The sequence below is a fragment of the Gadus chalcogrammus genome, chromosome 18, assembly GCF_026213295.1.
Source record: "Gadus chalcogrammus isolate NIFS_2021 chromosome 18, NIFS_Gcha_1.0, whole genome shotgun sequence".
In the NCBI taxonomy this organism is placed as follows: domain Eukaryota; kingdom Metazoa; phylum Chordata; class Actinopteri; order Gadiformes; family Gadidae; genus Gadus; species Gadus chalcogrammus.
This window is the reverse complement of record NC_079429.1, coordinates 10,904,885-10,931,904: the sequence shown is the minus strand read 5'-3', so window position 1 is coordinate 10,931,904 and position 27,020 is coordinate 10,904,885. Positions and strand designations below refer to the sequence as shown.

The 27,020-nt window shown below is 45.7% G+C and overlaps 4 protein-coding genes across 5 annotated transcripts in view; 1 reads left to right on the top strand and 3 right to left on the bottom strand.

The window, feature by feature from the left end:
- Positions 1–360: 360 nt before the first annotated feature.
- On the bottom strand, positions 361–3,986 carry LOC130371003 (GTPase IMAP family member 7-like). The gene is made up of 5 exons (XM_056576593.1): positions 3,694–3,986; positions 3,358–3,432; positions 1,932–1,982; positions 1,782–1,832; positions 361–1,530 (listed from the first exon to the last, which is right to left on the bottom strand). The coding sequence occupies exons 1-5, from the start codon at positions 3,782–3,784 to the stop codon at positions 785–787; spliced, it is 1,014 nt and encodes a 337-aa protein (XP_056432568.1). The 5' UTR covers positions 3,785–3,986; the 3' UTR covers positions 361–784.
- Positions 3,982–11,543, bottom strand: xrcc6 (X-ray repair complementing defective repair in Chinese hamster cells 6). The gene is made up of 13 exons (XM_056576590.1): positions 11,437–11,543; positions 11,068–11,157; positions 10,693–10,805; positions 10,254–10,395; positions 9,553–9,813; positions 8,817–9,003; positions 8,000–8,186; positions 7,336–7,504; positions 6,888–7,049; positions 6,170–6,299; positions 5,937–6,037; positions 5,407–5,523; positions 3,982–4,576 (listed from the first exon to the last, which is right to left on the bottom strand). The coding sequence occupies exons 2-13, from the start codon at positions 11,138–11,140 to the stop codon at positions 4,377–4,379; spliced, it is 1,842 nt and encodes a 613-aa protein (XP_056432565.1). The 5' UTR covers positions 11,141–11,157; positions 11,437–11,543; the 3' UTR covers positions 3,982–4,376.
- A 196-nt stretch (positions 11,544–11,739) lies between these two features.
- nudt13 (nudix (nucleoside diphosphate linked moiety X)-type motif 13) lies at positions 11,740–18,004 on the bottom strand. 2 transcript variants are annotated; one of them, XM_056576592.1, is made up of 9 exons: positions 17,389–17,936; positions 16,866–16,985; positions 16,322–16,464; positions 15,937–16,044; positions 15,493–15,599; positions 14,697–14,822; positions 14,159–14,270; positions 13,613–13,767; positions 11,740–12,763 (listed from the first exon to the last, which is right to left on the bottom strand). In XM_056576592.1, the coding sequence occupies exons 2-9, from the start codon at positions 16,946–16,948 to the stop codon at positions 12,563–12,565; spliced, it is 1,035 nt and encodes a 344-aa protein (XP_056432567.1). In that variant the 5' UTR covers positions 16,949–16,985; positions 17,389–17,936; the 3' UTR covers positions 11,740–12,562. The 2 variants fall into 2 exon arrangements, with proteins under 2 accessions (XP_056432567.1, XP_056432566.1); XM_056576591.1 differs by lacking the exon at positions 17,389–17,936 and adding an exon at positions 17,956–18,004 and having other exon boundaries at positions 11,746–12,763.
- The window catches only part of LOC130370999 (poly [ADP-ribose] polymerase tankyrase-2-like), a 23,776-nt gene continuing 13,990 nt past the window's right edge, over positions 17,235–27,020 (top strand). The window contains exons 1-11 of the mRNA XM_056576589.1: positions 17,235–18,670; positions 19,304–19,419; positions 21,683–21,791; positions 22,131–22,226; positions 22,675–22,711; positions 23,039–23,114; positions 23,709–23,803; positions 24,074–24,140; positions 24,437–24,514; positions 26,015–26,123; positions 26,676–26,797. Of these exons, the coding sequence (XP_056432564.1) occupies positions 18,328–18,670; positions 19,304–19,419; positions 21,683–21,791; positions 22,131–22,226; positions 22,675–22,711; positions 23,039–23,114; positions 23,709–23,803; positions 24,074–24,140; positions 24,437–24,514; positions 26,015–26,123; positions 26,676–26,797 (1,248 nt within the window). The 5' untranslated portion in view covers positions 17,235–18,327. The remainder of the gene's footprint in view (positions 18,671–19,303; positions 19,420–21,682; positions 21,792–22,130; positions 22,227–22,674; positions 22,712–23,038; positions 23,115–23,708; positions 23,804–24,073; positions 24,141–24,436; positions 24,515–26,014; positions 26,124–26,675; positions 26,798–27,020) is intronic.

Genomic DNA, 27,020 nt, shown 5'->3' with positions numbered 1-27,020 from the left:
AATGTGTCTTTAATGGAAACATAACATCTAATTCTAGAAGTAGAGTTTGATGAGTTTTTTTCCAAAATGATTTTAACTTTGTTATATTGCTGGCATTTATTGACTGATCCCCCCCTTGCAACATTTTTGTTTGGATAAGGATATAACGTGCAAGACATGCAAACGCTTAAGTCTGACATAAGACGTTGGGCAAGACCGCAAACCAAAATAAAGTTTATCTTAAGAAATGGTATGACAATAAACGAAAGTGAAAAGTGACAGCATAACAACAATGATATAATTAAAGTTGAAATACCAAACATTTGATCCAGTTCGTTGCTTAAAATGACATGGACATATCTGTAGTCAAGGCTGGTTTATCATGATTTTTATTATGTTGCCAATAAAATCACATCCAATAATAATAAAGAATGCTGGCAAACCAGGAACTCTTTGTTTCTTTCCATGTCACATTTAATGTTTTCTACAGTTGCCCAGGACAGACAAACAGCTCTGGAATGGATGCTATCTTATCTTAAGATCAATATTTTATTTGTAAGCTATGATCTATAATTTTAACAGACTAATACAATTTAAACAGTTAAACCTCTTTGCTACATGCCACCAAATCCTACAAACTGCACCTTTAAAGAAAAAAGTAAAATGTTCCTCCTAAAATTACCCAAGTGAATCTTGTATCTTCCATTTTCACACACACACACACACACACACACACACACACACACACACACACACACACACACACACACACACACACACACACACACACACACACACACACACTTTACATGCTCCCTAGTTTCCCCGCCAGCTCAGAGCTCATATCGGCGAGCAGTTCTTCCTTCATGCGCTCTTCTCTCACGTGAAGCTCATGGACGAAGTGGCCACTGAGTGCCCTCATCTCCTCCAGTCGCTCCAACAGCCGCATGCACATCCTCCTCCGGTCCTCCGGGGGGCAGTGCGCACCGTTGTCCACCAGCTCGGCCCTCAGGCCACACACAGAGAGAGCGGTCCTGAGTCCCCCGGCGTCGCCCCCCAGCAGCGTGGCCAGCGTCTGCCCCGGGGCAAGGCTGTCGGCGTGGGTAAACACGGTGAAGACGTGCCCCGCCACGCCCGCTCCAAACAGAGCCAGGGTGGCCCTGACGGCCAGAGCGGCGTCCTGGTCCACACATCCTGCAGCGCCCGGGACCCGGATCACCAGCAGCACCGCATGGGGTCCCGGGGTGGACAGCTGCAGGCTCCTGAGGGCCTCCCTGGCTTTCCAACCGTCCCCACGTTGGCCCAGCAGATCTGGTGTGTCGACCACCGTCACCTCCTGTCCGTCCACGAGCGCCCGCCGCCGGACGCTCTCCGTCAGGGCGCCCGAGGGAGACGACCAGGGGGCCCGGTCCTCAGTGCAGCCCAGCAAGGCGTCCACCAGCTGGGTACGCCCGGCGCCAGAGGGCCCCACTAGGAGGAGCCTCAGGCCTGGGTCGCTGAGGCTCAATGACCCGCTGATTGTGGAGGAGGAGGAGTGGCCCTTGTTTAACCCTGCAGAGCGGACAGAGGAGGGGCACCACGAGTGAGAGGGTGGTTAACAAGACATACCTCTGGTGTTTTGGCGCAACGTGAGGACGGACGCGAAGCACTGCCTCGCGTATTGTAGCAGTGCTGAAACCAGGGGGCCAGCGCGTTTGACATGAGATCACATGAGACATGAAAACCAATGCGGGAATGAAGGGTGGAATAAAACTTTAACTGTAGACAGTCTTGTAAACAGACAATAAAAGGGGTTTTCTCACCAGTAAAGAAACGCCAAAGTTTAGATGACCAAGTAACTACTTTGAATATTCCTATAGAAAAATACAAGAGGAAGCAATCACAACCACAGTGTTTTGTTATTTAAATGACTAGAAATAACGTATGATTACGACACATTGATGTGATATTACCACGGATGGTTCCAACAATAAAGCTGACACCGCTCCACAGAGAGAGCATTCCTGAAACAAAAAGACAGACAGACCAGTGTTATGGGTGTACCAGAGTAGTAATAGGAGTTCAACAAATTCAAGAACTCGGAACTTGTACTCAATGTTTTAAAAAGATTAACAACAATCTGCTCAATAGAACGAGTCCCGAGTTGAAAACTTGTCTGCCTGGCAACAGTGTGTACGAGGTGTATTGGCGACCCAGTGCGAGTGCACTGGATTATTTATGCAACAATAACAAACAAAATGAGCATTGGTTTGTGCTGAGTCACCATGGTTAGGGATAGATCTTATTTCAGGATGGCCAATAGGTAGGTAGTGTTTCAGACACTGATATTGGCTGTAGACACAGCATAATACTGTGTCTGTTTGTCTTCCATAAATCCATAAATGGATGAAAGTAAAAAACTATCCTATTTTCGAAAGCCTGGCTATTTTCAGTGAGATTCTGTAACCCTCATTTTTCTTTAGAATATGTTTATTTTCAGTTTAACTCAAAATGTTTGTTCTGTTTTTCTTCTGAGTCAAAGCACTGTGGTATATTAACCCTTGCAAGGTGGGTGCAGGCCGAACTGCCATGCAGCTCTGTCACACGCAATCCCTTTGGAGGCACAGGGCTGGATTCAACATTTCCTAGCAGGGCTTTGGAGTGGTCTTCAAAGCATTTATTTCGGGGGCCCCTGCGGAACACTTTGGGCTGAGGGGTTGGCCATGGAGCATTATCCGTGGTTGCCGATGGTATGGGGCTCTGACCAAGCGTACAAGCAAGCAAAGGCCATGGGTATCTTTTGCCATGAGAGCCTCAATACAGAAGGCATTGCTCCGTGGGATGTCTGTGTAGGGCACAGGGTCCTTTCAGGAGAGGAACACACCAGACCAGAGGCATATCATGTTGAAGGCCGGCAGCGGCTGTATATGGGGTTAGGTGTTGGGTTAGGGGGACAATGTTGCTGAACTATGGGGGAGGGGAAGGGGGGGCCTGATTCAATTTGGGGATAGTAAAGCGGCAGTCAAGATGAGGCAGAGGCTCTGTGGTGAATTATTCACTCTGCATAAGTTTATCATTGCTCTGTGGGCCTACTTTGCCTCCGACAAGTCGATAACAGCCATAACGTTGTGGAAATCAGTTGCCTCGGTGGGTAAGGGTATGACTAACCCTAAAAAAAAGTACAGAAGTGACAAATCTGCCATCTGATCTAAGTTATGCACACAGAAAGTCCATATCACTGATTTTAGATAATTTGGGATTTTATGTTTTGGAAACTTGTTAACACCCCATGTTATTTGTACTATATCCTTCACATCAGGCTGGTCAATGAAATAAAGTTGCAATTCACGCTCTCTCTGAATTGTGATGTTAGGTGATTAGGTGTTGAGTAGGACGAACCGTGGGTCAACATGTAGAAAGAAAAACCAGAGACGGCCAGAACAGCAGTGAAGCCGCTGCCGAGGAGCTGCAGGTCTGGAGAAGTGAACACATCATGTGGTCAGCAAGGGATTAATCATTAGAGCAATGGGGTTTTAAGTTTTAACGTAATATGGGATACACCCAAAAAATTATACACATTTCAAGAAAAGTTCGATCTGTATTTGAACGCCTCAAATAATGGAATATTCTTCCCAACACGTCTATAAAAGTTCGCATAAGTTTCACTTATCACAGATATACTTGCTGTAATCGTTTATGCATGTCAACGTTGTCCTCTCTTGAATGCGTCCTTACCCGGGAAAAGAACGTCGATATAGGTAATCCAATCTTGACAACTCGTGGAAGTGGCTGTGCAGACGCTGTCTGCCAGACAGTCGCACCCCATACCGGCTGATGCTGCTGCTCTCGTCTCTTCAGTGTGAAGAGGAGCTGGGGCCGTAGCGGGCTCTCTGTGTGCTTTATTTACCTTGATGAGAGAATACGCAACCAATCCAATCCTAGGCCCACTTAGTTATCAGACAAGTTCATACAACCGACATCGATTCTGCATGCTTTTTTACAGGACAAACGAAACGAAACGCTGGGAAGCGGGGTTTTATTCCATATGAACACACATCTGTTACAAAAATGAACCACTGATAGTTTGGCATCGTTGACAGTCGTTTCAAACATTGCGGAACACTGCTTGTAATTTCGTTAAAAAAAGTCAGACTTTTAATAGTTCCAAAAAAAACATGAAGTACATTACAACTGGCTGAACGGAAAATCAATGTTATTGGAATAGTGCTTTCTGAGAATACAACACAAGGGCAGAACATGGTACACAGAAAAAACGCATTTTTTTAACATCCCATCATCTTCGAACTCTTTAATTATAAAAAACAACAACAACAACTCTCCTATCTATTTTGTCAAAGATATTTCCTTTGCAAAAAACAACTTATGTTTGCAGCATAAGCTTAGCCACGTCTCTCGTGCTAAGGGGCTAGTTTGGCTTTCAGCGCATCGATCAGTTCCTGTTTCTTGGTGCCGGTGGTGCGGACACCGAACTGCTTGCACGCGTCCTTCAGCACCGGAACCGTCAGCTTCCCGATGGTGCCGTGCTCGATGTGGTGCCTCAGGTCCGCCTCCTGTAGCTCCACCTTGGGCTTCTTGTCGGCTCCGCCCCCTCCGTCAGCTGCACACACACCCAGGCAAAGTCAAACCAAGAAGAATATTAAAGTAAGACGATACGCTGAATGATGATAAATTATTTTGAAATGCATAATAATATTGAGATAGCTTATACGTTTTCAAACCCTTAAAGACCCCTTTGCCGGTTGGATATTCAGTCTCGTTGGTTTGTGTCATTCATTCTGACTGTGAAAGGCTGTTCAGGTACCAACTTGAAAGAGGCGATGACTTTTCCTTGAGCTATTTACTTTTTTGGTTCAGCGTATATTGAACTCTCAAACATTTATAAACATGTGTTTCTCTGCAAGCATGAAGAGGAAGTCCGCTACCCAAAAACCAGATGGTAAGACACGTGATGATAAAGCGAGTACAATTTTTAAAAAGACTCGGCTGCGGGGATGACTCAATACTGGGTTAGCCCAACACAATGGCTCAAGGACAACTCTCGGCATGAAAAGGATTTGTTCAAGCACAACACTTTCGTTTGGATTCAGGGGCCCACATTGTAAGTAAATAGAAAAAAGCCATGAAAAGGCCCCTAATTTACCACCAGGTGTGATGCGGATTGGCAATTGCACGCGGTTTCAAAATCGACCCTGTAGTGACATCACAGATGGGAGGGTGCACCAGGACGTATGATGGACCAATCTAACAACCAGCACTACCTAGTGGGCCGTACCAACTGGTTGGCCGAGCCATCCATCATACATCTGGACACGCCCACATGTGACGTCACCATATGGGTCCAATTTGAAATGGCTCGCTACGGCCGATCAACACCACACCTGGCGGTAAAAGGGAAGGTTCTCGAGGGCAGAATCGACGTGTTCGTACCGGGTTTGCGCTTGGAGGCTGGCTTGCTGTCTGGGTCGTACCCCGTGGGGTAGACCAGGTCTCTGAACTCTTGGGCCAGTGGGCCCAGACGCCGGTCCATCTGCTCAACCTTGGGCACTGGGAGGAGGCAGGAGAGGAGAGAGGAACCGTCAAACAGGGAGGGTGGAGGGAGGTCCGAGCAACAGAGAGGAGAGAGGAGGGGGGCTGAGGGAGGGTGGGCGAGTTGGTGGGGATAACAAAGTGAGGGGTGAAAAAGGAATGAAAGCCAGAAGAGAGAACGAGAATGTGTGGCAAAGCTGGAGAGAATGACAGTGATGGGGAAGACAACTAAAGCAAAGAGCAGACTTAGATGGAGAGAAAGGAATATAGGGAGAAAGATGGAGAGAAAGGAAGGGACATACTGTGGGAGAGGGAACAAAACAAACAAGAGAAAGCAAAGAGAGAAGCAGGGATTGCTTGGAGTGACATTTAGTGCTGGCCTGTAGCAAGCCACAGTGCAGCCTGGGTACTGTAGAGTAAAAGGATCTTACTGATGAAGTCCTCAATGTTCTCTGGGGCCATCATGTCCAGGGCCAGGGCCTCCAGGTTCCTGAAGTGCTGCTGAATGACGGGGTTCTCAAAAGAGTCACTCCTGCAACACACACACAAACACACACACATTTATATGACTTGGTACATCATATTATTTGTGTGTACTCCTTTACAGTCTCCATATAGATTAACATCAACTTTTGTATTTCTAGATGGCTCTTTAGATGTCTACTTGTATTTGAAGCGGATCTTGGACACAATCTCCTTCATCTTCTGCACTTGGAGGCTGTTGGCTCCCGGACAGGGGGGCAGATCTAGAGTCCTGATGTCGTCGGCGAAGGGGAGGAAGATCGCATTGAAGCCTTGAACGCAAAACGGCAGAGGACATGACATCACTCACTACACACCATGTTCGTGTCATCCAAACCAAATCTTCAAATCCAAATGTGGGACAGATGCATCAGCCTTCCCAGTGGACTGGACTGTTCCAACTGGTAGGTCGATGTGGCCATCATACAACTGGGTGGATGGACACAACCACATGTGACATCATATTAGGATGCATAAACCACAGGGAGGCTTTTGCCGCCTTCAAAGCCGATCGGAGGTTCGGAAGCTCCTACGCGTCTTTACGCAAACCTTCCCTTCTTCGAAATAAGAGTGTTCAGGTAACGTTCGTAGGTTATGAAATAAAACCGGAAAAACAGAGTGTTGAGGGAAACAAAGTTCTGAGGGAAATCTCCGACCCAACAGAGTGTTCGAGGCGATTTCCTCCGATCTTAAGGTCCCAACCTCCGAAATTCCCGGAAACTGACTGTTTTGAAGGCACCATCACCTGCCATATTTCCATAGATGTAGCCATCTTTGTAGTCCTCTATATATATTATGAGAGTGAACGGAGTCTAATGCTTGGCACTGCCACGGTCGTGGTTGGTTGGCGTGTGTGGTACCTGGTGGTGTGATCTGGATCGGCCCCTGGTCCAGCACCTCCACCTGGGGCACCAGGGCCACGAAGCGGGGCGGGTGGTTCCGCCGCGGGATGTACCGGCACACGGCGAACACCTGCCTCTCGCTGCACCTCTTCAGCAGGGCGTTGAACAGACACGCGCTCCCTGCGGCACGGGGGAGAGGAAGGATCACACACAGACACCGCGGAGGAAGAGCGAGCTCTGGAGGATTATAGATGGTTCCAGCCGACCCGGCCCGTTTGGCAGAAATTATAATTGAATTGATTCGTTAATAAATGCTTTTAATATTGAGATAGGTGCCAGTCTGTCCCTGGGCTAGACGTTCACATTCTAGTGTCAAACCAACACCAAGAGAGAGCTTGGATCTGTGTTGCCTGAATGCAGGGCTAGGGCTGGTGTAGGGCGGTGCGGTGGTCCAGTGAGAGTGCACCTGTGATCTGCTCCTCCTCTGGGTAGAGGAAGACCGAGGGCCGGATGTGGTGGTGGAGCTTCAGCTTGTCCATGGGTTTGAACCCGATCAGGTGGAGGCCGGGGTCCTCAAACTTCTTCATGGAGTCCACCTCGTCCTTCTCCATCACAATCTGCTTCTCCCCGTACATCTGCAGCACAGGGGGCAACACAACGCCGGAGGGTGAGGCAGGACGAGCACCCTTTGGACACACACGGTCGATGTTCGGATGGATTTTCTGTATGGTGAATGGTTAGTTCCTTTGGCACCTGGTCAAGACCCCTAGCTAAAATCTGCCATGGTATCCTAGACACTTAAGCACTGTAAGCTGTCAGGCTGCAAAATAATTGATGGTTCCCAATGCTTTACCTGGGCGCTCTCTTTGATTCATTAAACTGTAGCGTGTAATGTATTCAACTTTTATAATTACGTTCACGGACCACACAGCAAATTAATTAATCTGTAAAGCGGGTTCAAAGAGAAAACAGACATAAGATGCCATCATAGGGTCGCAGGTCGGGGGGAATCGAACACAGCACTGCGGCCACACGCACACGCACACACACACACACACACACACACACACACACACACACACACACACACACACACACACACACACACCCGCCGTAGCGAGCCCGTTTACCTGGGCCTTCTTGACCTCGCTGGGCAGCAGCAGGCTGCCCGTCTGGGTGTGGAATGTGCGCGTCTTGCTGCGTACCGCCTCGTTTGTCTCGCGGTTCAGACGCACCGGCGGCGGCTTGCGGGTGGTGACCGCCGTGGCGTACACGCCCACCGCCACGTTCATCCCCTCCGCCAGGCAGAGGCTCAACCTGGGGGACGCAGCAGCACAGGGCGGGGGGGGGGGGGGGTGACGCCGTGAGGGCGCGTGAGCCAGCCGTCGGTCAAGGCAACACCGGGTCACATTGTAATGTCATGTTAGCAGTGTAGTGGGGACTGGTTATTGAACATATCTCTGCGGCAAGAATGTGAATTATACCGTTAGTATTGAGTCCAGGGTTCTGAGAGAACTCTTTTTCCAAGTCTTACAAGTTAGGGGCATGTGTGTGTGTGTGTGTGTGTTAATGAATCAGCTTTGTGCTCATCACTGAAACATCACATCCCTCGAGTCATAACGATTTTTTTTTTTTATATATATATATGTATTAAAATAGTATATAAATAACTATTTAAACCCCAAAAATTGTTTGGCTTAATAAAAACAAAATCCTCTTAAATAGTGTTATGCATTTGTGCATAATAAAATTAATTGTTATTGCGCGGCTGTATTTTGTGTCGCACATGCCGCCAATTTGGGCTTATTGCAGAACTGTGACAGAATCATTTCATCCAAAGTGACTTGGCATCCAGAAACATGATATCAAGGAGCGGCTGAAGGGGTCTGACTTGCAGATACAGGGGAGTAGGGGTGGTGTCCAGGAGACCCTCAGACGTGTCCATACCTGGCCAGGGTCCTCTTCTTCTGCTCCTTGGCGTGGACCCTCTTCTGCAGGTCCTCCAGCTTGCGGCTGGGCTCCAGCTGCAGGCCCAGCTCGTCCTCGTCATCCTGGTGGCTCACCACATCGCGGAAGAACAGTGACACGTCGAACCCCCCCGGCCTCGTCAGGTGCATCAGGTCGATGACCACGCCTGGCAACAACAACAACAACAACAACAACAATCGGTTAGATTCAATACACTCTTTCAATGGACCAATTTACTGCCATCAACAGCTTTTCTTTTGTCGTTTAGCAGACCCTTTCATCCAAAGCCAGTAACAGTGAACCCAGATACAGGTCATTAAGCAGCGGGAAGGGGTGATGCATCTGGCTGGGATGGGGAATCGAACCAAGAACCTTTACGAGCGGCGTTGATCAACCTCGACACTACTGATACTATCCTGCCCTTCTAAAATATCTAATGTGAACAGGTGTAGGGTGTAAGGACATCTGGCTCAAGGACGCCTGTAGGCATTCTGAATGGATCGGGGATCGACCCAAGTAGAACGTTTCATTCAACCAACCCAGCCACGACACTATCCTGCCCTCCCACTAAAACAAAATTCAGTTGCTGTGCCTTAACCTTGTGAGCCGGCACTGACCGAAAACGACGTAATCCTGGACCTCATGCAAAAACGGCCACTATTAACGCCATGCTGGCCTTGGCGGGGGCGTCCTCCCCGGCCCGCCGTCCCCTTACCGGTCTCCTTCAGGTCGCCGGCCTTGGTGCGAGCCTGGCGGTCGCGCGCGCTGTCCCCCGCATGCGGCTGGTCCCGGCAGGTGAAGAGCATGAGCCGCTTGTGGGAGAGCCGCAGCTTGATGTCGCTGTAGAGGTTGGAGCAGCACCAGAGGGCGTCGCCCAGGGAGGTCTCCGCCTCCCCCCCGCAGCCCAGGGTCTCCTCCGCCAGGCGGGCCCCCTTGTCCCCCCGCAGGGCCTCCACGTCTTGAACCCGCTTCGCACCTGGAGGGGAGGGGGTGGTATGTTTTTTTTCTGTTCCATTTCTAAATGTATTTATATATAGATATATCGTCCCCTCTGGAAGTGCATGTGTGACAATTCTGACTGAAACCCCTGTCAATGTCCAGGGCGGACGGAAGTGAGAGGAGGTGGGATTTAATTGGACAACTATTGTCGTACATTAGCATATAAACATCCGTTACGAGCCAATAAATGTCATAAGGGTGCATCTCCCCGGAGGAGTGATGTCGATTGTGACGAGTGCTCCATCCATCCATCACGCATCTGGTCGGAGCCTCCCACTCGGGACACGGCTGAAGGGTGGATTCTGCAATGCCTTGTAAACGGCTCGATCAATCACCACACATGCTGTGGTAACGCAGCAAGGAGGACGCAAACCCCGGTACAGAGAGTGTGGCTGTGTGTGGCTCCAGCGGTCCTACCGGGCTCGTCCAGGTCGTGGTACACGTGCACGTGCTTGAAGGAGTTGCGGGGGTTCTTGCTCTGCTCCACGCCGTAGAACACCAGGGCCACCAGGTCCCGGTGGCTGCTGATGATCTTGCTGGTGTACACGCTGCGCACGCACTACACACACACAGGCGCAGTAAACACACACACACACACACACACAGGCCAACAAAATAACACTGAATTACGGTGATAAAGTGGCTGGGAGAGGAAGAAGATGAAGATGAGGAAAAGTAGAGGAGTAGAAATGTTATCTATGGTGCAACGTTATCGATAAATCACACAGACAATATGTAAGTACTGTGATGGAAAGAAGAACAAGATTATTCTATCGATACAACACCCAGGCAACCATATGTAATGTAAATGCAGATGTAAATACTAATCTGTGATTTCCCAGCGAGTGAGGTTTACCTGCATGGTCATGTCAAAGTTAGAGGGCTCGTCATTCTCCCCTTTAATGAACATCTCTTTGGAGGCATCGACGAGAAATACCAAGCTGTCCCTGCCGGAGAACTTAAAGTCTCCTTAACAAGACAAAAGAAACATTGGAAAGTGTTAGCGATTAATACTACAACGTATGATTTTGACCAACTGGAATTAGTTCACGTTGCAAGTTGCAAGTAAGAAAGCCTAACACATTTATTAAACTCAATCAACAGCTTTGAATTAGACAGGAAAGCCAAAGTGTAAATGTAGGTTTCCATTGGCATAACAATAAAAGACGGCTCTATGTCTCAGAAAAAAACACAAAATGAATAGTGGGGAATGAATAAGGTTTACATATACCTCCCGACTCCTCTCCCTCCTCCTGGTCCTCATCTTCTTCCTCATTGTGGTAATAAGCGTTCCACTCTGCCATTCCTTCTTTCACTGTTTCTGGTGGTGTCGGGGGTAAACGGTGTAAACAGAAGGTAGTTAAGGATATATTCTCAATGAAAATTTGTGAAAATGAGAATGATTAATGTTACAGCATATCGAATTCTATCAGAGGCTTCAAATTTACTCTGTCACTTCATCCGGACGAAGTCAACAAGCTTGTTTTAATCGCTGAGCTAATTAAGATTATGCAATGGCTTCTTATTCGCCGGATCTGATTTATTTAAAGACATATTTAATTGGCGACGACCGTGGGTAAACTTTAAAAACATAGGTTACCTTATAATACAAATACATCAACACTCATTCGCCTAGACTTGTTGTTTGAACCATGCTCGCTATCGTTGTATTGTGAACGCGCCCAGCGAGCTCTCGGGACATTAATTGTAGTTTCAACAACGCACTGAAGTCGATACTGCCCTCTACTAAGATATGCGCGTTATTACATACACATGCACCATGCAAAGAAAATCCCTGTAGTTTTTTCAATTTCTTCATAGTCACTGGAATGAAGGTAATAGAAAATAATCACCCTTCTCCAACGGTTTAAATGTGTAAATTAAATTAATTCTCAAAAGTCATTTTATGTGTGTTTATTTATTAGTTGTTTTGTTAATAACATTGGTAGATGCATTATACATCGGTCAGTCGTTCAGTGAAAAGTTTGGGAGGTAGTTACATTGTATGAATAATCCTATGCATAGCCTATTCATAACAAATACAATGTAGAACAAATAGGGGAACAGCAGCATTTTATATAATAAATCAGAATTATCAAATAACAAATGTTCATTTATATAAAGTCAATAAGGTATAATATTAACTACAACACATTAAAAAAAGCAGTAGATAGCTGCTACTGTTCTTCAGTAGTGGCTAAATTCGAGCTAGAAAGTCAAGAGGTCTCCTTCATTGTTGAAGAGTCAAGTGCACTTTGGTGGGATAAAGAGGTGGATTACGGTGGCATAATAACTTGGCTTTTCCAAATAACCTGTGTCCCCATAACAAAAGAAACCTTAAGCTACCAAGTTCCAAAAAAGCATAAACAATTCTTTGTATTTAGACATGGTCTTGTTCTGGTATGGAACTGTTTCTCAGTTTAATGCCAACTGTATTTTGCATACCGGTTTTCATTAATGCATGTTTTCATATACATGTATATATTTCTCCTCTGGATGGGTGCATTAAAAGCTTTCATTGTCATTTTATTTATACCTTCCCACGTACACATGCCTACCAATCATTAAAAGAAAAAAACCAACATATTTTTGTTATATGATTGTTGGCAGCCTAACTTGTAGGTTGCTTTGAATAGAATCCCAATGCCAGAAGTCATCATTATTAAGATCCACTCATTGAATCAATGTTTTCAACCGCTCTCCGTCCTCCAAACGTATGTGCAGCATCACTTTCCGTCGTAGTGGTGCTCCTGGTCGTCCACCCACTCTCTGATGAGCTTGTGGGCGATGGCGTAGGAGGGGGGCACCCAGATGGTGGGAGGCTGGTCTCGGGGGTTCCTCGGGGGGGTCCGGAGCTTCAGAGCCGCCCTGATCTCCTCCAGGGTGAACCACCTGGCCTCCTCCAGCTCCTCATGGTCCACATCCACCTGGAGACACGGGCCGGGTAAACCTCATGGAAGCTCATTCACTGGCGTCTCTTTTGGACTGCTAGCACTGTGCTGCACTTCTGCTGTTAACACCTATGTTTCCCATTCAGGATTAATAAAGGACATCTTATCATAATCATACAATAGCCTCATGGATATATGTTATATATAAAGTCTCCCCCTGATTGGAATCTAAAGGTGAACTTCTGTTTACTACTGCTATAGAGGTGAACTTCTGTTTACTACAACTATTAAAGTGAACTACTGTTTACTACTACTATAGAGGTGAACTTCTGTTTACTACAACTATTAAAGTGAACTACTGTTTACTACTACTATAGAGGTGAACTTCTGTTTACTACTACTATTGAAGTGAACTACTGTTTACTACTACTTCAAAGTGAACTATTGTTTACTACTACTACTTTTTTGATGCAGCTGGCTTAAGATGCCCTACTGGGTTCAATCCCCATGCCAACAGCCTATGGGGAGAGCTATGGACCCTGAAAAATACACTATTCTCCCTGCATTTTGTCTTCCTTCAAAACAAAGCCAATGAGATTCTGGAAGACCAATCATAGCAGACACTTTTCTTTCACGCAAGGACAAAAGCAGGTGTCGCTCATAACACTTATTATGGTTCCGCTACTAGTATGTGCCAGGGTACGTGGTTCACGGTCCATGAGTGATATCTTCACTAGTTTGAGTCCACACAACCCGTGCCCTGTTATTTAAAAGTAGCAGACGCATAATCAGTGTTAAGAGCGACACCTTTGTTTGGCCTACGATGACGCCTCTGCATAAAGGTGTCTCTTCATCTGCTCTCTGCAATCACGCCACGGTGCCGACCTGAGTGTTGCCGGGGGAGACGGTTGCGTGGCAGGCCACCATGAAGGAGCTCTGCGGGAAGGGCCAGTGCTGGGAGCCACTGTAGCGGACGGAGACCACCTCGAGGCCCACCTCCTCAGCCACCTCCCTGCGTAGGGTCTCCTCCAGCGTCTCTCCTGCGAACCGACCGTAAACACTGGAGTAGCTGCTCATTCAAAAGGCGCAAGGTTGTATGTCGTGTGCGCTGCATACACAATAGAGTGGAGGAGGATCTCTTGGGAAGGATACAAATGTTAAAATATTTAGTCAAAATTGTATCCATTACTTCAGAGAAATATTATAAATCACTATAAATCACAGCGTCTTATGCCAATTAGAAGGAGGAAGAATAGTAGTGCATTTTTACAACACAAGCAGCTAGGAGCCAGGACAATTAATGATGCATTAATATACATTGGACCAATGGAAAGTGTTGTAGAACCTTTTTCTGGTTCTAAACCCTTTTTTTAATTTGTATATTGTAATGTTAATGTATCTATGTGATGTGTGAATGTTAAATGTTATTACCCATGTCACAAAAGCCAGCCAGAGCGCTGAACATGCCGCGTGGGAACGAGGCCTGTCTTGCTAATAAACACCGTTTCCCATCAGACACCAGGGTGATTATCACCGGAGACATCTGGAATCAAACAAGAATGTTAACTTAAATAGTGATCTTTATATGTATAAATATGATAAAACAGATATGAGTAACATATTGAAAATAAACCCCAATAAATTCACCATCCGTCTCTGCTCTCTCCTCTCCTCCACTTCCAAACTATTGAGATGAAAACGCTGTGTGAGTGAATCTGATTGGCAGGAAATATAGATTCCCCAAACCAATCCAGGAAGAGATGACTCAAACAGAGGCAGGGTCGCAGTCAACACAGAAAGATGTATTCTCCCCTTTCACTCTCGAATAGGACTTTTCCACTGCCAACAAATTACACTCAAGTTATAGCTCTTGAAACGCACCTACAGCACCTTTAAATGTGTAAATGCGATACACTTTGGGGTAGTAGCTGGCCCATCTGTGGTCCCCTTGGCAGCTAGGCGGGGTTACCTTCGGGTAGTAGATGAGTCCATTGCTGTGGCAAACTCTCTGGCTGCCTGCCTGGTTCCTGGTGGTGGGCTTACCGCTGGCGCTGCAGAACCCATTACCCTGGTGCCATCGCAGAAGAGCCTGGCCCTAGCGCGCACGCGCGCGCGCACACACACACACACACACACACACACACACACACACACACACACACACACACACACACACACACACACACACACACACACACACACACACACACACACACACACACACACACACACACACACACACTTTAAGGGTATGCTAAACCGGATTGTTTTAAGTTAGGCCCAAGTGCAACAGAATGCACTTAAACATGCAGAGACGGTGCATCTCAGAGTGTTAAAGCAAGGGTAGGCAATTTGGAGAAACCGGCCAGAGTGAGCTAGATTTTGAAAGTATCCAACTTCTACAACCTTCCCTTTAGCTCGCTAGCTTTAGCAATATGTCAGCATAGCCTTTTGAAAGACTCGCAATGCGTGCACAGGCAGAGTGTGCACAGTTAGCAAGGTAGGTGGGTAGACAGACGGTTAGGCCATCTAATAAATGTATTTGGGCCGAATGAAATGATTGGACAGGCTTATAACACGCCTATGACAGCCAAAGATACAAATATTTTTTTGTAGTATTTTGTTGTAGCATTTGACGTATTGAATGCCGTCGGGATGTAAAGAGAATTTCAACAAATATGAGAAGAAATGCTACTAAAATGTATTGCCTACCATAGCTTTAAGTGCTCTCCCATTAAACCACCACTCTATGTTGCAGGACCTACTCTGGCCACTAGGGGTGCTTCTTCTCCTCTCAGAGTGAAGAAAGCCTTTCTCAGATCCACAAAGTTTCCCCCACATTCCTTCTCCAGTGCTCGCTGGTCCAGCTCTCCTGCATTACAAACATAATACCTCTAAAATAAATCTTTGAACAAATAGAATCAATCAAAAAAGCATGATTCTGCAACAAACAAATTTCTGAGGATTAATAAAGTTGTATCTTATCTTATCTTATGATGGTATCCAGAAAGGCAACATCCTGAAAAATTGTATACCCTTGTACTTAAAGGGGAGTCGGTGTTTCCTTTTTTCTAATGTAAGAAAGTACGCAACATCAACTCTTTTTGCCTCAATAAATGACACTTCCCGTTAAGTAGATGGCTCCAATCCTTCACCCAGCATTAGGAGCATTCTGCATTACTCAAGATTTTGTGGACCATGTCGCTCACCAACGTCCAGGCAGAAGAGGACTCGGTTCTGTTCAGTGCACGTGATCAGAACAGAATCCTTCACCATGGATCCATCTTTGCCAAGCCTGTTCAGTATACCTTCTAAATCTACACAGCACACACACACACACACACACACACACACACACACACACACACACACACACACACACACACACACACACACACACACACACACACACACACACACACACACACACACACACACACACACACACACAATCGATGTTAACATAAATTGAAAGCATTATTGAACAGTCCATAAAAAAGGTACCATTTAGATGAAACTTCTAGCTAAAGCGACAGAGTAAACTTCTGATACATGGCAGCAGTCAGCTGGTAGATGGTGGGGCATTACACATACCTGTGAATGGCAGCAGCGGCAGTTGGAACACACCCTGCTGTGTTTTCCTCAGCAGCGGTGCCAGTGTGTGATAGAGGAAGATATCGCCAGATTCCAGCGCAGTCAGACACGCCCCCTCATCCTCCTTCAACTTGTTTATGAACCTGGACGGGTCAGGTGACACAGAAAGAGGGATGGACAGGGTGGCCCAGGTGAGTGGTGCACCTGGCTCATTCCATAAAAAAATATACCAATTCAAAAGTAGAAAGAAACCAGATTCTTGCACACATGACATAAAAACGACATATTAGGTGAACTACATCAGAACAATTTTATACAATTATTAATTTGGGCTTTTATCCAAACGACTAGCCCCTGGGTCCATTTCAAAGCCCATAGAGAACACACAACCTAGGAGGTAGGGAAAGAATAATGCAAAGGCATGAAAACTCCATGCAGATCGCATTATCTGCATTTAACATGGAAAACATGACAATGGATGGCAAGAAAAGTGAATCCTTAGAGGGCTTAAAGTTATAGTGACCAAGAGAGAGTTGGACCCCACCTCATCCTGGCGACATAGTTGGAGCAGCAGCGAGAGAAGTTTCTGGTGACCCGTGCCGGTAGAACTCTCAAACACCTCAACATGGTAACTGGAATGGATCACCACGAAGGTTCTGTCCCACTGTAGAAAAACAAATACACACATATACTTACTTTCGATTGATTCGGATCCAAGAATTGTGTGCTATTACAAATATCAATATTTCATTGGCCGACAAAGTAGTTGCAGTAAAGTTATAGTGATCAAAGATAAATCTATTGTGTCTTGGAGACACGAACTATATAGTTATTGCTTTTCAATATGGCACACAACTACTAAGTCTAGCCTACACAGGCGCTGGAGTTATTGCATTGTTATTGTAATTTATTCGATTACTGATGAACCAACCCTTACTTTGAAGTAGACTATGGGGCAAAGGAACGAACTGTTTCGTTAAACGGGACTAGTGCAGGCTGCAAACGATAACAATTTCTGATTTCAAACTCAGTATCCGTAATCAGGTGACACACAGACATGCATTCACCTTGTTTACGGAGGAAAGTGCTTGAACCTGTCAGATATCCTCTTCTGGCACACAAAGAGACGAGCTGACGTGCTAACCTAGCACACTTTTGCATAACAATATAGGCAAAAGGCTACGCGTTGACACTGACACACATCTGCCGCTGCGTGTGTTCTCACACTTTTACTTCGTCCAATGATTAATTTGCTCAAGATTATCTTCAAAAGTTAACTTGTCTGTTAGAAGCGATATCGGACGCTACACTCCTAGTTCTGGGTGCTGTAGCCTATGTGCAGCTGAATACATAACGCCTTTACACTCGCGCAAACTCAGTAGAGGCACGTTTCGCACATGCTTTTGACCTTTTTATGCCACACTTCATTGTCACTGTAAATCCAAAACTAATTTGATTTAAAAAATAATGTACATAATTCATGCACGTACCCAACCAATTTACATTGGACGATTTTTTTTAGTTATTGCGTTTTAGATTATGTAATCTAAAACCCCAGGACGTATCATAGCCTACTAAACCGTATTTTATAATTAATCATTCATTTGAGGCGGTTGTAGAAAACCCGCACCGACCTGGCGGACGGCGCAACCACGTTCTGATCTCAGGGCAACAAAACCACGTGACCCTCTACTGTCGCGACCGTAGACGACGGTCAGCACCAATTACATAATCAATGTTGTGCCATCTGCAACATGCCAGCGGTGTTTAGCATCGGTCGATATCTGTACGAGTGACTGGTGCGTAATTTCTGCTGTGTAGTGACAGTCGACGTCGGACATCGATGGGGAGCCAATCCAAAAGCTGTCGTTGCATCGCCCAGGCACGAATCAATCGATCCGCAGCAGCAACAACAACAACGCTTCATTGAATCGAATAGGCGCCGATCACTATGGCTCTTGGATGTGTTTATCACTGTGGCATCGTGAGCATCGGGTTTTAACCACATGGCATCGGTAGCTCGAGGGTTCTGGTGTTCCTTGGTGTACCACCCTCATTTTAAATTAAATGGGGGAGAGGACAAGATGAGAACGACGGCGACGGCGGAGGAAGGGCGTTCGCTGACGTTCATGTCTGCCAGACGGTGCTCCGGTGTGTCTAGCCCAGGCGGGGGAGCCGTGTCCCCCGGCCCCGTGTCGGTCGGGGGGACGCCGGGGTTCGGACACCGGGAGCTGTTCGAAGCTTGTCGGAACGGCGACCTGGAGCGCGTGAGGAAACTAGTCACGCAGGAGAACGTAAACAGTCGCGACACCGCCGGGAGGAAATCCACGCCGCTGCATTTCGCCGCAGGTGAGGGACACATACAATAAAGACTATAGGCTACTACACTGGATTCTATTCGCTAACTTCACACGCGCGAATCCATACAGAATACCGTGCGAACAATTGAACAATTCGCTGTAGGCTATATGATCTATACACACTGAACAAAAGCCTATAATTTTGACAGTATCCATCATCTGTAGTACTAGGCTACAGCACATTATATTGGCACATGAGAGAAAGATATTTGCATATGAAAAGGAATCCAGTACTGTAGGCCTACAAATTATTGCTATGCATTACGATCAAAGTCAGTCAGGCCAGGGAGACTCCTATTCCAATGAAAATACTGAAAACAGACACTGACAACACTAACCCGTTGCAATAGTATGGCTCGTTTTAATCATCAATAGGACGATGTGTGCATTATGCATCTGCATGGCCTCTATTGACTTGAAAGAACTTCAGGCCCTAATGGCCAGTGAACCCCAATCCTCAATAATTAATCCTCAGAGCCAGACCCAAAGACGTCGAACCAGACCCGGAAGCCGGAGTTAATTATAGATACTAGATTATGCATGATTTGAGGCACGAGGAGGATCAATCGCTGAAGAAGAGGAAGATGATACCGTGTGCACTAACTGCCCTCTCTCTCTCCAGGGTTTGGCCGCAGGGAGGTGGTCCACTTCCTGCTCCTGACCGGAGCTGACGTCCACGCCAGGGACGACGGCGGCCTCATCTCCCTCCACAACGCCTGCTCCTTCGGGCATGCAGAAGTGAGACCCCCCCCCCCCCCCCCCCCCACACACACACACACACACACACAAGGTTATAGAAAAGGGACATAAAGACCTTGGGATAGAGAGTGTGTCAGGCCACAAGAGGTGGTGGTGGAAGGGGTTCGTTGGTTTTGGTTTGTGGCGCTGGCTCTATTCCGTCTCCTCTTTTACATTCTGTTATAACATATTTGGGCTCCTGGATCAGAGATCAAGAGTCTCCCAAACGAATAGACTACGATAGATAGTACATAGACTTGTCTGGTGGTCATTCCAATAACGCTGTCCTCGGAACACATCCAACCTAAACGTAACGGTTTCAATCCATGTGCAAATCGTCAAAGGAAATGCCACTCATTTTGCTTTAATGAATGCATTTGCTCATGCTACTGTTTTGCAGTAGTCTGTTGACCTGTGTTTTCCATACAAAATCCGGGGTTGATACGAGTGGGCCCAAGGCACTACGCTCCTGGCCGTGTTAAATGTCGAACACTCCCGCCTCAGGCCAGCGGTAGTGATGGCTACTCAATTGGCTCAAAGTGGAGAGGACCCGTCGCTCCGGTGTTAACTAGTGAACGGCGTGAACCCCCCAACATGACATCAGGGAGATGAAAATTAGCCTGCATGGCTAAATGTGGCACATTTACACGTTGAACTCTGGTGCTCAAGTTTATTAATGTGCGCTGTCCCTTTTAAATAAAGAAATCCAAAATGTGATCACATAATCGGGAAGGCACTGCCTTCGACCCAAGGTACACAGGTTCAAACATCTTTCGGTTCGAGCTGAACCTACCCCCCCCCCCCCCCCCCCCAAGCCTTCTTCTTCTTCCATTTCCTCTTCCTGTTGATACTGGTCTACACCCAGGAGACCCCAGGCAGGCTGGAGTATGCTGTCTGCTAAGTGGCCTCAGGCAGTAATTCCCAGCTTAACTATCACGATCAGAGGAGGCTTAGCTATGCCACTGACACTCACCAGAAAGACACGTCGAGGATTTCCTTTTTGGAGACCCTAAAAGGCAACGGTGTTCCACCACTGGGACCCCTGTTCACAGGCATACCTGCACCGTAGGAATTATTTTTTTAACATCTTAACACTTAGGTTGAAAGAGTCCAGGCAAATGCTTCTTTTTAATGGAAGGAAAATCCTAATGGGAGATCTGTCCGCTTTTAAGACCCTCTGTCATGACTAAATCGGTCATGAATAGTTTAGAAATCTGCTCTCATTCAGCTCAAAGCATAACTCAAGGCGTTTTGTTTTATGCATGCAAGAACGGCTGGATATCAGAGCCTAGTGTGAGATCACAAGATTCGAGGCATAGAGATGGTACACACCAGATATGAAAAGGTAAAAAGTGAAATGTATGATTTACGACACTCTTCCACACCCAAGGGCTTAATGGCGTCTCAGGACCACATGCAGATGAGATACAACGGGCCCCCTCAACCCTAGAGGCTCGAACATGCACGCAGACATTTGATATTTCAACGGCGAGTGTTGCACACTTTCTCTATCTGTCTTCTGATGGTCTCTGGTTCTGGATCACCAAGCGGCGAGTTCTGTCATCACTGTGACAAAAGGCAGCCTTACTCGTTTATTCAGGTACATAAAGCACATTTACAATTAGTCCACTGGAAGGTCCGACCCGTGTTGTGGAGCGTCTGTACAGTAACCTTCCCCAGCGTGAGAACGGGCACGGAGAGTCTCATGGCTAACTGATGAGAGTGTAGCAAAAAAGATACGTAAACAGAAGAACACATAATGATTCGGCACACACGGTTAAAACAAGACTAATGCATAGATGACACATACATGACACGACCCCGCACAGAGAGAGAAATCTGTGATGATAATAAGGTTGTATCTCAGAAATCCTTGATAATAACAACATATGGGCGGGACGTATGCTGACTGTCTGGTACAGAAGCAGAGAATGTCTTGCACAAGGACATTGATAAGTTACATAAAGAAGCATAGCACGACTCCCAACGGGGAGAAACTTGGGATTGACGCCTCAAATAATAATCAGGAATTCTCCTTCATACATTCTCTCCTCTCCTCTCCTTTCCTCTCCTTCCTATCCTCAACACTTTCATCTCCTCTCGTTACTCATCTCCTCTCCTCCCTCCTCGTCCTTTTTCTCCTCTCGTTTTGCCTCATGTTTTCTTCTTTTCTTCCCTCTCCTCTTTTTCATTTTTTTTCCCTCTCCCCCCCTCTCCTCCTCCCTCCTCTCCCCCCTCTCTCCTCCCCCTCCCCTCCTCTCAGGTGGTGACTCTGTTGCTCCACCACGGGGCGGACGCAAACTCCAGAGACAACTGGAGCTACACTCCTCTCCATGAAGCCGCCATCAAGGGGAAGATAGACGTCTGCATTGGTACTCACTCATGCATGCACACACACACCCACACACACAAACTCAGTCACTTACTCACCCACACCCACCGAAAGACTGTTTTCAATATTCCTTTATGCATTCATTCACTGAGGTTGGTTACACCTACTAACTAAAGTATACATACTTTCCTTCAAGATAATGACTTGCACTGTTAGGGAAGTCGTCTCAAATTCTATAATTGTACCGCCATTTTTCAATGTGTGTGTGTGTGTGTGTGTGTGTGTGTGTGTGTGTGTGTGTGTGTGTGTGTGTGTGTGTGTGTGTGTGTGTGTGTGTGTGTGTGTGTGTGTGTGTGTGTGTGTGTGTGTGTGTGCATAGTTCTGCTGCAGCATGGGGCTGAGCCGGCCGTCAGGAACACCGATGGCAGAACCGCTCTGGATCTGGCAGAACCGTCAGCTAAAGCAGTGCTGACCGGTGAGGAGCGCACACACGTGCACGCACCCTCACACACACACATACAGGCCAACACATGCATGCAATGTTGAGTGTGCTGTAACTGTGAGCTCTTAACTTAGGATACCCGTTATCTCAGATTTGGTAGCAGGCAGTCGCTGGCCGATAGTAATGGGCTGTTGATAGGCTGCTCCTCACCTCACTTATCTGAGAATCAATCTGCTTTAATGCTTTTACACCTACCTTAAGTCTTATTCATAAAGTCACGCATTCACAATAACACAGTGACAGCTCAGTATTCCCAGTCAGAGGTGTCCAAAGTCCATTTCGTTAACATTTCAGGTTTATAATATATTTTTTAAATGCAATTGCAATGACCTATTTGATCTAGATATGATGAACGATATGATGAACTATAGTTCACAATCTTTACTCACATATTTATTTTATTTAAATATTATTTTTTCAGGAGATTACAGGAAAGACGAGCTTCTGGAATGTGCAAGGTATGATAACGGTTGAATTAACCAATTTATTAATAAATGTATAATTATGATCTGAAACATGTTCCCTTCCAACGTGTCATTAATTAGATTGTTTACAGTAGTAGCTGCATACGTACATACAGAACATGGGCCTACGCACTGTGAACACACTAGCAGCAGCCATAGCCAGTGTTGCTGTCGACGTATGCAATTTGAACGCAGCAATCCAGATATGCCTGGCGGACCGAACAAAACAGCATTACATGTGTTGATCACATGATGGGTCACGATGCTCCTGCTTGCTTTTCTGTGGTTGTTGTTTATGATGATGATGTCATGGCCTGGTAGGAGCGGTCAAGAGGAGAAGCTGATGGCACTCCTGACCCCTCTCAACGTCAACTGCCACGCCAGCGACGGGAGGAAGGTGAGGAGCCCGGCTTTTATGATTATTTAGCAAAAATTTTCACTCTGTCCCCTGACAAATTAACTAGCAAATGACCTGTATCTGCATTCACTGGATGCATTCATGTGAAGTCGCTTTTGTGGAAAAGTGTCTATCTACAGTATCTTTCTACTATGTCTAGTATCTATTCAATGATTATAGATATGGTTTCCAATAATGAGACCTCACAACAATCCACAATTATCAATTACTGTTTAGTGTTTAAAGACATCTTTTAAGACATTTGGTTTGAGTTAGTTTTGAGGTAGCGTTTTATTGTTTTGGCTCTACCTGTGTTTACCTTGTACAGCACTGAAAAAGCCCTTGATAAATAAAAAGGTTGTATTATTATTATTTAGTCATTTAGCAGACTCTTTTATCCAAAGTAATTTGTTCCTCACCTTTAGACTTGCTTTGTCTCCAGTTATGCAATGCTTATACATTATTCTTTGTGTCTCAGTGTCTCTGTTCATCCTCAGCGTATCTGTCTGTTGTGTTCAGGTGTTGTTGGCACATGTCCTTTGACCAACCGCTGGGAGTCGTGTTGACTAATAGGGTTGTTTTTTTCGTTTTTAGTCGACACCATTGCACCTGGCCGCGGGCTACAATCGTGTTAAAACCGTCCAACTGCTGCTGCAACACGGAGCGGACGTCCACGCTAAGGACAAGGGGTGAGCGCCGTTCGCCTTTAGGTCGGCCCCATTGTCTTCATCATCACTGACGCACACACAAGCACACAAAACGAATTATAAATGATAAGAAATCGGATAATTTGTAATAATTTAGTTTGCTTATTTTATAATTTTTTATTGTGTGTCAGTGGCCCAGTAGCATGTGGACAAAGCCGTTAAATGGGAGATAAAGTGTTGGTTGTGCTTGGTTTCCATGGGGATATGTGTGTATAACGAGCTGTGGGGTGTACTGTGTGCCTCGTGTCTCAGAGATCTGGTCCCACTGCACAACGCCTGCTCCTATGGACACTACGAGGTCACCAAGCTCCTGGTCAAGGTAGGTGCATTCATCCATCCATTTATTTAAAATACATTTGTTTTTATTCAATTCAACTTTATTTGCCCAGCATATTTCTGACAATATGCTGAAGTTCAAGGGTGTTCACAGATATCCTTCACGAATATCGATTAATGTATGCATAGCTATTAAGACATGCATGTAATAATAAAATACAATTGGTTCAATAGACTCTAATATAAAGTGATATACATTAAAAAAGAAAAAAAGATTATCCATCTGTTTTTACAATATTTTTACTCCACATGTTTTCCCTCTGTTTGCTTTACTCCCAGCACGGGGCGTGTGTGAACGCCATGGACCTGTGGCAGTTCACCCCTCTTCATGAGGCCGCCTCTAAGAACCGTGTGGAGGTACGTCTGCTCCTGACCGGGTGATGGTGCTCACAGGGTTCACCACAGCCACTATGAAACCCCTCTGGACAAGATGATATCTGTCAGTCTCAACTGTCTTGTCACTGACTGAAATACAAGCTGTTTGATGATATATTATTAGTGGACCAAGCAGCAAAGCTGCTTGGTCCCCTATTGTTTCTGTAACGTTTTTTTCAAATTCTGTAAAAGTCATACTGCAGCCTATACCGTAAGTCAAAAACTCTTGACATTTTCTGGTATGGTTACCAACAACTCCCCACTACCCATAAACTCAGATTTGTGGTACTGCACCCAAAGGTGGTGCTTTTGTAAAAAATCATGAATTAGGCTTATTTCTCCTCACCAGATTGACTTCGACTCAAATTTCTTTCATCATATTAATCTGTAGAATCAGATGAATTTTTTCACCCTGGTCTTCTGCTCTAAAAATGTTTACTTTTCCCACAATTTCATAGAAAAGCCAAACGTCCACAGTCTCAACCCATTTTGCCTATAAGACCATTTTGTTATTGTATAACTACCATACGGCTATCATTAGGTGGATACCATTAACAGTGCAAATTTTCAGATCTGTACTATTTTAAGAAAATCCTTAATTCTCTTGTGAAATGTGTGCTTGGGGTTTTCTTGATGTTGTGTGCATTTTAATCATGCGAGTGTGGCTTCATACCAGGAATGTCAGTGGCTCAACGGGATAATGTCGTGTACTGGTGATCCTTAGGTTGAGAGTTCGAATCCTGATTAGAGCATTATGAACAAGCTGAACATGACATTATGTTATGCCACTCATTTAAGAAACACAACATTGAACAGCACCTGAAATTCATCAGGCAATCAACATCCGGCTTTTTAGTTTCCAAGAATCGGACTGCCAAGACACAGTATGGCATTAAGGGGAACTTATTCGTTAATAATTTTTCCTTCATAATTAACTCTGTCGTATTTATATTTCTTCCGTTATTGTTCTTGACTACAAATGTTTAATTTCCTCAGAATTTCAAAGATTTTTCAGATGTATGCTTTGAAGAAAGCCCTTAATTCACTTGAGAAATGTGTGCTGTGAGTTTTCTGGATGTTGTGTGCTTATCAGGAGACATTTTGACCATGTGAATGAGGCAACAGTTCAGCTTTATAAGTGGATCATCTTTTCTTAAATATGACAATAATATGTTATATTTATATCTTCCATTAGTGTGTTCTTGACTTTGAATTTTGCTCGGACCCCGTTAATCACCTCTTGCGTTTATATAATTCTTTATTCTTCTTATTATATTTTTCTATCAAACCTAGTAGCTCCAGAAAATCAAGGTTGTGCTACAGTATTTCCTTGAGTGAGCACTGAGCTAGCGTAGTACAGTCATAACTGAAAGAGTCTACCGTTTGTCTATAGTTTGTGTATTGGAAATCTCAGAAGGGGGACATTTATTTTGATGAACCAGGAGATCTATTCCTGATCACTTGTGTTGTTTTCTCATCCAGGTGTGTTCTCTGTTGCTGAGCTACGGAGCGGACCCCACATTCTTGAACTGTCACAATAAAAGCTCAGTCGAGCTGGCTCCCACCACACAGCTCAAGGAACAGCTGGCATGTATGTTCCTTCATGACCAGTCATACGTTTCTAATTCTTTAAAATGGGATTTGAGCAATGAGTTTTATCCGTAGTGACCGTAGTAGTAGTTGTAGCCTCTTATTTGGCATACAGCATGCATTTCTGTGTTTGGGTGTGTGTTTAGGTAAATCATTTGATCTTCCTTAATTTTCTTTGTATGGAATGAATCGCGTAAACAGAATGAATCATTGATCAATTATGTTGTTCTACCTTAATAAACCCAAGCGACTAGCCTGGCATCGTCAGACAAATTGCAAACTGCAATTTGCGACCAAAAAAACAAAAGCTTTAAGTGCATCCGTCTGGTATTAGTGAAAATACATCGTCCAGATCGATAGCGTAACTAACAGACCGTTCCACAGCAATGGCAGCCATCTCTGTTGTTGAATATGCCTCTACGACGCTGCTCTGAAACGTCGTATTTATCCCGCCTCCCGTTAGATGAATGGTTTTGATTGGTCGTCTATTCGGTCGCTATTGGCCTGAGCTTGTGGTTGACCTACGACCCCTCTCTTTCCTCTTACTTTACAGACGAGTTCAAAGGTCACCTGCTGCTGCGGGCGTCCAGGGAGGCGGACCTGACCCGCGTGAAGAAACACCTGACCGGGGAGACCGTCGCCTTCAGACACCCCTTCACCCAGGAGACGGCGCTGGTGTGTGTGTGTGTGTGTGTGTGTGTGTGTGTGTGTGTGTGTGTGTGTGTGTGTGTGTGTGTGTGTGTGTGTGTGTGTGTGTGTGTGTGTGTGTGTGTGTGTGTGTGTGTGTGTGAACGTGTTTCTTTTGAGAAGTCAGCAAACAAAAATGGCCAAATCATAATGTGTCTTTCTATCTGTGTGGGTGTCTTTTTATCTGGGTTTGTGTGTGTGGTTGTGTCCC